The sequence below is a fragment of the Electrophorus electricus genome, chromosome 11 (assembly GCF_041902795.1).
Source record: "Electrophorus electricus isolate QZ-2024a chromosome 11, ASM4190279v1, whole genome shotgun sequence".
Lineage (NCBI taxonomy): Eukaryota > Metazoa > Chordata > Actinopteri > Gymnotiformes > Gymnotidae > Electrophorus > Electrophorus electricus.
Genome location: NC_137507.1, coordinates 13,297,422 through 13,305,745, shown reverse-complemented (window position 1 = coordinate 13,305,745; position 8,324 = coordinate 13,297,422). Strand labels below are relative to the sequence as shown.

The following is an 8,324-nucleotide window of genomic DNA, read 5'->3' as shown; positions in this document are numbered from 1 at the left end:
AACGTATGAAATAAACCACCACATAAACAAAGTAATTAAAGTGACGTTTTCTCTGTCCCTGGTGGGGGGGGGGGGGGGGGGGGGGCACAAGCAAAAAAAAAAAAAAAAACATTTAAATTTTAAGATACATGAAAAAGGCAGAATTGAGCCTTTCTCGTCCTCTAGTGGACACATTTCACTTTACAATGAACTTTCTTCCTGGATGAAACCGCCAAAAGGCGTGCCTTCCTCACTGTACTGAAACACACACCTGTAACAGAAAACGATTAAAGGGCGCTGCTGTAAGTGACACTGCAAATATATAGAAATATTTAGATAGATATATTCATGGGATGGGACAAAAATGAAATAAAGTCAAATTACTTTTTAAGGTAACCTATGATGAAAATATGTTTTGCAGGGCGGCGTCCATTTTAATCTACAAGCCAGGTAAGTTTTTTCCGCCTCTATGAGGAACCTGCCCTTGGTCAGAACAGTCAGTCCAGGAAATGGCTGCTGTGAGACTAAAAATTGCTTATGTATTGTACTTGCTTATATTAGTATTGTAATATGAGTCATATACATATTCAGACTATACACTGAACATCGGTTTGATTTCAAAAATAATATTTTACGTGTGATAATTGATGTAGATGATAGGCAATTTTTAAAAAAGCTTTTAGAGGTTGAAATATACAAACATAATTTCTCCCTTGATTTCTTTGTGGTTAGCAAGCATAATATAAGTACTGTCGACGTGTGTATTTAATTTGCTCAACTCTAAGCAGTTTGGCTGATTTGAATGTACATTTGCATTAAAACCTTTCACATGGGGACAAACATGAACAAAGGGTGAGAACAAACAGCATTCGTCACTGTAATGACATCCCCTATAGAGCAAGACTTCGACCAACATCTTATTTTATATGCTGCCTTTGTTCCACTTAAATAACAATGATAAAATGAACCAACTATAAATAATGCGTAATAACTTTTTACAGACGAGGAAATAGAAATAAAAATTCTAAGTCTAAAACTGGACTGTAGAATGGATGACCTCATCTTTTCACACTCCGTTAGCAAGACATAGGAACACACCCAGCATGCTTCCAGGTCACATGACTTTGTGTTTACATGGTATTACTGGCCGGTTGAAAGCTAACAATGTCAACCATGAAGGATAGAAAACAAAAAAAACCGCAGCTAGGCTCCTAGTGAGGGGGATATATATATATATATATATATATATATATATATATGTGTGTGTGTGTGTGTGTGTGTGTGTGTGTGTGTGTGTGTGTGTGTGTGTATATATATATATATATCGTGTATAAATATATAATATTGTCTTTCTATTCAGAATACAATATGGTGGAAGAAGCCCAAGAAGTGAGCAGTGGTCCTTTTCCCCAGGCTGGACCTCATCAGGGGGGAAATCATACGCTCCCTGACGCTAACATGAGGTAAAAACTGTGAGAAAATGATCCTTCCAAATACATATAAATCGTTCTTATTAGTTAGTTATATCAACACTGTAATGTCACCCATGTTTAATTTAATAGCTGTTTTATAACATACATTGTGCACAGTGTAGGCTGATCATAATATGCTTTTGTATCTGTAAAATGTAGTAGGAGATCTGCCCAGCTCATTGGCCGTCAATTGGCACAGATTGGAGATGAACTGGACAGCAGGTGGAGTGAGAAACTCCCCAACCAGTGGCCACGGCAGGCATTTCCTAACATGTTGACCTGCACAGTTATGAATGGGTAAGTCACCTCTTTTTAAAACACGTGCATCATATAAACCCACATTCCTATCACCCATCAGGGAATGAAAGACAAAAATCAGCATTTAGATTTATCTAAAGTGGAGGACATGATCTGTGTTTAAATATGTAGTAAACCTAATGGTTACAGGAGGATCATGGCTAGACTCTGGTGGTCTAAAGTCATGCCAGTGGTGCAGGCATCCTGGTTGGTTCCACTGCTGCACACTCAGGCCTGCCAGGGAGCTATGCAATGGATAGGCAGGGTAAGGAGAAGTTTTGCATTTACTGCAAAGAAGTAGACATGCCAACATGAAACACTGATCAGATCAACATTCCGTCAACATTTGCTCACTCTTCACAGGTCTACAACTCACACTTTCCTGACTGGTCCGGCAGGACCAAATGCTGTCTGGCCTCTGCTGTGCTGTTGTTCACTGCAGCTGCCTTTACTGCATCCCAGGAAACGTCTGAGAGTTAGGCAGGCACCCGGAAAGAGCCAAGAGCAGGTCTTCCATCTTAAAGAATAATGATTTTGTATGATCCTTTTCTAACTACAACTAATTACATCTCGTGCTGGTTCACACAAGTTTTTGTAAGTTGTTTGATGCTGTTGTTGGTTTACAGTAGGGTCTGTTGCTGGTTAATTGGGCCATGTTAATTCTCTTACCTCTTCTTCCGAAAGCATCTCAGCATTATTGAAGGAAGCTGGACTTTCAATTCCATTTTTTCCAAATATATTGCAAATGAAGAAATATATCTTTGCTGTATTTTTTGGTTTTCTGTAAAGCTATTTTGTGACGTGTTGTAAAAAGCACTATACAAATAAAAACAAATTCAATTCTGATTTATCTATGAGTTTCCCAAGGATTAAAAGTAGTAATGGATTTTTCTTCAACAATGTTTTCAATTTATTCTCACCTTTTCCCTAGTTCAAATGCATCACACAGTAATATCCTGGAGGGTCATCTTATGCCTACACTTAACGTTATCAGAATATAAAAGGCACATTCCAAATCTTGAAAATGAATTGTCCCAATTTCAGAGACTTTGGTCAAGCAAAAGGTTTATTCATGTCACAAATCCGGCTTTGTAGTTCACCACTCTTAACAGCAGAGCATTACAACTACTTGATAAGAGGTGATTAACCAACCATAAACATAAAAAACTGGCTTGTGTATGAGTGAGCAGCAGAGGGGCAAGTGGGATGCTTCCCTCTTGGTATAAGCACATCCACATCAAAGTGCTCTACATCAAAGCCCGTTCCTCACATGATCCTGAGTCATTCATCATTTCATTCATCTTCTGGCACGTCGACGCCCACATGAGTGTAGTTCTGAAATGCCTTCATGTTGCACTTCTGCAGCGTGAAGCCCAGCTGCCTCCCAGGCCCCACCTCATACGTCTGGGGGAACCCATGGCCCTGGGCCCTTTGATAGATCTCATGGAGAGTCTGCTCCCATTTCACCGGTGACACCAGCTGCCGGGCCAGCTGCCGGCGCACGTGCCCATCATGGGCGTAGCGCTTGCCGTCCACGTTGGAGTGCACGGCGATCTTGGGCTGGCTCACCTGCAGCTGCCGCAGCACATCCCGCAAAGGCTCCACGGCCGGCTCCATCAGAGCCGTGTGAAAAGCCCCGCTCACAGGCAGCAGCCGTGTCCGTGCAAAGTGCAGCTTCCTGGAGTTCTTCTGAAGGAAGTTCAGCGCCTGGGGCAGAGATGGATGGTCAGAGCCGAGAGAGAGTGCGAGTGACAGCATTGCCTCACCTAAAATGCCTTTGAGACTAAAAAGCATTCGATACAGCTGGTAAAGAATGGCTCTTACCTCCAGATGTCCAGCAATGACTCTCCCGTCTGGAAAGAGGTAATTTGCAATGGAACAGACAGGGTTCTCTATACCCAGAGATAGGCAGTGTTCTCTAGCTTGCAGACAAGCGTGTTTGTAATTGGCCTGAGTTCTTCCAATGACAGATAACATTCCACTTGGTGTTTGATCTGAGGCCTTTTGCATGGCCTCAGCTCTGACTTTCACTGCAAAAAGGGCTATATACCCAGATTATAGCCTCTGTTAGTGTTACACATACCAACTCAAATTTAAGTATGATATCGAGGAACAATGGCTGAGCCTACAAACACGTAAAACCAGGAGAGTCAGACTTACCCTCAGCAAAGTCCATTGCACCAGAGAATACCAAAGCAGCAAATTCACCCACACTGAAACCAGCCGCACCAACACAATTCTCTATTGCCTGCGGAATTTACCCATACATGACCGACAATGTCAGATGCAAAATATGAACCGTTACTTAACAGGTCTTAATGGCTTAATAGGCCTGCTCGTTACTTACGGCAGGATTTCCATGGTTCAGTCTTTCCACAGCAGCCAAAGACGTAACAAACACAGCAGGCTGGCAGTGGACAGTTTTCATTAGATCATCTTCGGGTCCATTTAAGCATAGAGACAATAGATCGTAGCCAAGCACTTTCTGGGCTACCGCGAACATTTCCTTTACGTTGTCGTACTTTAACATTCCTCTGCCCATGCCAACGAACTGACTACCTTGTCCAGGGAAAAGAAGAACGGAGACTTTGTTTGGGGGTCTTCTTGGTTTCCGCCGTTCGTCTTCTGCCGTTTCATTTCTGTTGTCAGGGGATAACGGAGTTTGGGCTGATGTCTGAGCACAATCAGACACTTTTCTGGAATGGAAGACTGTGGTCTTTCTGTAAAAGGAGCGGGCTACGACCCTAAAACTGACGAGACCGCTTAAACCCATATCAACAAACTCAAGTTCTGAGTTTAATAGAAGCTGGTATGATCATGTCGTTCATCATGGTAGTTAAGTTCCTTCTCGCACGTGCACGCAAAAATAATGCTAGCTAACTAACGCTTCTGACGCGTATTCTTATTCTATCAGCAAATCATCACTACAACAGGAACGTTAACAAGCATTAGGTTGAACGTAACAAAAAAGGTTAGAATTACTCAGATAATCGCACATAACTATAAAACAACCCCATTCTAGCTGCATTAGCTCGGTTAATCAATGTCGTGCAGCAAATTCTTCTTCATTTGTTGGCATCATGTAACAAATAACATACACACTGCCATCTATCGTTCTGGGTCATATTCCCGTTATTTCTTCAATCGATATGTCCAGTATGCTCAGTATCCATCAGCCTCAGTACTTTTCTCATTCACCTCTCAGGCCGGCCTTCCTGAACGGATGTTTCTTCTATAATTAATATCGGTGCGAAGCTAACAGTTTCATCCAGCTTTGTCTGCTGTCTATGGTGGATGTCCACCTTACAAAAACATATATTTTAAGACAACGTAATTCAACATATTTATCACTAGAATATGTCCACATCCAGAACTCAAGTAGACCAACATATATATCAGATATGTAAGTCAGGCCATTTTGGGATGATGGGCAAAAAAGGTGTTCCTACATAGAACAATTCTGTACTATCTATGCAGAGGTCATCTTTGAAATAAGCATTATTAAAATACATCATCTAATCAAGAGTTTTCACTATAGGTTAACCATAATCTTAACACAAGTTTGGCTTTAGAGCAAATGTTAACCGTTTTTGTTTTATTGACAGAAAAACTGAAACAATACACAAACATCCAAGTGGCAAAATTGGCTTCTTGCAAGCCCTTTTATGGCAATCCAATTTTTTTATTGAACTACAGATGCTTGGTTATACAAAATTGCACCACTTTAATTAAGGCTTTTAAGTTTACATTTGGCCACCCATCCCTCCCTCCCCTCCCACCCTACTATTACGCAGATGTTGCATTTCAAATCCTGTGACTCACTCTCAGGTCATGGTTTTAATATCAAGGAAATGTCTTATGTTTTTGTTTATAAACAAAACTGCAACAAAGCATTTGCTTACAGGAGTAGACACAATGTTCATGTTAGCCTGTATCTATCACTGATTCAGCATTGCCTTGAATATGGCCCGATTAACCAAGTGTTGTCACATTTTATACTGAGCGAGACCCCATAACACATGCATAAAGCATTCATTATGCACATACAGTATATTGTATATTATATTCAGTCTCAAAATGCAAAACATGAATTTTGATGCCAGGACAGACATCGCAGGTGAGCGCTTTGTCATTGTGCTGCACAGTTCATCCTATGAATGCTTTATGAATGCCTCATATGACTGCACTTGGTACAATATGGTCATTTTTCTATTGTTCCCTTTTTTTCCCATGCTCAGAAACACAAGGTCCCCACCCCAACATTCACTACAGTTAACCCCACAGGAACGCAGACAGAAAACAGGTCAAACCAAGTATTACAAAGGTGAAACAGTCACTAACAGGCAATTCTTTTTTTCTCACTCTCTCCCTCTCCCTCTCCCTCTCTTTCTACTGACAGGGTCCAATATCTTGTTTTTAAATCCTCAGGGTACCAGATGCATTAGCAGGCAAGGAGACGGGCACGGGAACAGAATTTACATACAGTAAGTGTACTGGAGTGCAAAGACTGACATCACTACTCATGACGCTTGTCCCATTTTCTGTGTTAAAACCTTCAAGTTTTTCCACTGTATACTTCCTGTAGTAGGGTAATCCTCTAACAGGCAAATGGATCATTTATTTAGCTTTAGTTCAGCCAATGAGAAGTGGTTTCTGAAAGAGGCAGGCTACATTATGATGTAGCACACTTCCATGTCTCTCACTGGTGAATCCTAAAATGCTAAGTCCCTTTCAACAGCACCACCTTTTGAAACACCGCCCTACAACTGCACAAACATCTTTGCAAACAAACCAAGAAACCTGGCATGAGAAATGGATTGTGGTGTTTTTTCTTAGTTGGATTCATCTCAAAGAAACAAGCGCTAACATATTTGAAGGCAACATTTGAGGCTAAGGACAACATGATAGTGACAGAAAAATCATATATATTTTTTTTTACTTTTTACACGTACATCACTGTATCCACAGGTTTTCCTAAAGATAATCATATCAATGGTTCTTGTGATACACCATCTTGGCAGAGCAAAAATCTAGTAAAAAGAGAAAATGCAGGAGAGAAGGAAAATAAAGAAGAAAATAAAGAAAATAAAAAGCAACAAATAGTTACCAAAGACAAAAATGACAAACAGAAATGCACAGAAACCAAGGAGCAAAGTTAGCTGTATGAAATGGACTATATAGGCGCTCTTTGGACTTCCTCTCATCTCTGGCTAAAATAGTGGTGCTTATAAATATCGCATCATTGTAATTGCCATGGCAACGTGCACAGTCAGGTTCGACACCCTCTTCTTACATTTCCAACGGTAGCTGTCTCCGTTAGCAATAACACTGTGTGTAGGCGCTGTGTTTTTAAAATTCTTTAGCTCTTTATTCACTTATCCATGTAATTATTTTTCTATTTCAGTTGCATACAGTTAGAATATATATTTATTTATAAGTAAAAATCTCTCTCTTGCGACTCTTGAAAGTGATCATGGTTATTTATGTGCAAAAAAAACTAGGGTGATACTGTAGTTTTGTAGTTTGGTTGGTTTGTTTGCTTGGTCGATTTTGTTAAAGGGGCATCACCACACAGGAAAGTCCATTCAATGTTAGGTTTTAGTAACGTCGGAATGCTGGCACTGCTGAAAGATACAGCAGCAAATCAGACCTAGAGAAATGAGAGAGAGAGAGAGAGAGAGAGAGAGAGAGAGAGAGAGAGAGAGAGAGAGAGAGAGAGAGAATAAGAGAAAACATGCTGTCATGCCAGTTGTGTTTTCAAGTCATCTCTCCATTATCATGCCAAGGACCCAGACACATCTGGCATTCGAATGGTTAATGGTTTGATTCTAATGGATAACTTAGGAATCCAGAACCGACGCCATCTCAGCAACTGAATCATATGGGCCACTGAGTGTGAGCTCTCCTTTAGTTCCCACCTGGCTCAGAGCGACACAACAGCTGTGTATTAGAGCAGCTGGCAGTTGGACTTTTTGCGTGGCTTTCCAGGTACTGGGGTTTTCCTGTTGATTTGCCGGACCAGGTCATAGAAGATCTACAAAAGGCAGAGATCACAGGGCATTACACCTTTAAAGCAAAACTATGCTTCAAATATAAGCCTTTAATTTTGCATGAATTTGAGATTTAATATGTTGTTTAACATTTTCAGTTCTAAATATGACCTTTTCACAAGTCTTTGGCCAACACCTCAAATCCAAATGTAATAACCACATATGAAACAGCAAAATACATTTCAGACCACTAGCAAAAGGCAACATCTAACTCCTTTTAACATCCAGAGTATTCTGGTACACCTGGATGAGGCCATAAGACTGCTGTCATGGTGAGCCAACACGTGCTTAGAGAGAGCGAATGGACTCATTCCCATATATGATGACCAGATGAGCCTCTAGGTCCAAGACATGCACACGCACACCGGCCAAACCACCCAGTCAGTGATGGGCCCACTTTATATCAGATTAGATGTAAGCCATGTGGAGCTATCTGAGATACATGACCATTTCAGTGAAGTATTATAATAATTGATCAATCACAACTATTCATTCATAAAAAGTTGCTACCGCTGGTCATCCGCAA

The 8,324-nt window shown here is 40.8% G+C and overlaps 2 protein-coding genes and 1 non-coding gene across 3 annotated transcripts in view; 1 reads left to right on the top strand and 2 right to left on the bottom strand.

The window, feature by feature from the left end:
* The first annotated feature begins 220 nt into the window (after positions 1 to 220).
* Positions 221 to 2,659, top strand: LOC118241638 (uncharacterized). The gene is made up of 6 exons (XR_014125779.1): positions 221 to 281; positions 401 to 429; positions 1,340 to 1,442; positions 1,611 to 1,748; positions 1,899 to 2,013; positions 2,112 to 2,659. It is a non-coding gene; the product is annotated as an uncharacterized LOC118241638 (transcript).
* A 137-nt stretch (positions 2,660 to 2,796) lies between these two features.
* mcat (malonyl CoA:ACP acyltransferase (mitochondrial)) lies at positions 2,797 to 4,847 on the bottom strand. Its single transcript, XM_027002158.3, has 4 exons — positions 4,096 to 4,847; positions 3,909 to 3,996; positions 3,573 to 3,790; positions 2,797 to 3,455 (listed from the first exon to the last, which is right to left on the bottom strand). Exons 1-4 carry the CDS (start codon positions 4,519 to 4,521, stop codon positions 3,042 to 3,044), a joined length of 1,146 nt encoding a protein of 381 aa, XP_026857959.2. The 5' UTR covers positions 4,522 to 4,847; the 3' UTR covers positions 2,797 to 3,041.
* A 1,806-nt stretch (positions 4,848 to 6,653) lies between these two features.
* rap1b (RAP1B, member of RAS oncogene family) overlaps positions 6,654 to 8,324 on the bottom strand; it is a 37,502-nt gene continuing 35,831 nt past the window's right edge. Inside the window, exons 7-8 of the mRNA XM_027002189.3 lie at positions 7,667 to 7,782; positions 6,654 to 7,398 (exon numbers count right to left, since the gene is read on the bottom strand). Coding sequence (XP_026857990.1) covers positions 7,696 to 7,782 — 87 coding nt within the window. The 3' untranslated portion in view covers positions 6,654 to 7,398; positions 7,667 to 7,695. The remainder of the gene's footprint in view (positions 7,399 to 7,666; positions 7,783 to 8,324) is intronic.

Bases quoted from the DNA above. Each gene is read 5' to 3' on its own strand.
- mcat (XM_027002158.3), bottom strand. From the start codon at position 4,521: ATGGGTTTAAGCGGTCTCGTCAGTTTTAGGGTCGTAGCCCGCTCCTTT. The intron at 3,997-4,095 runs GTAAGTAACGAG...TAAATTCCGCAG, and splicing joins TGAACCATGGAAATCCTGCC to GCAATAGAGAATTGTGTTGG. The intron at 3,791-3,908 runs GTAAGTCTGACT...CTGGGTATATAG, and splicing joins TGCAATGGACTTTGCTGAGG to CCCTTTTTGCAGTGAAAGTC.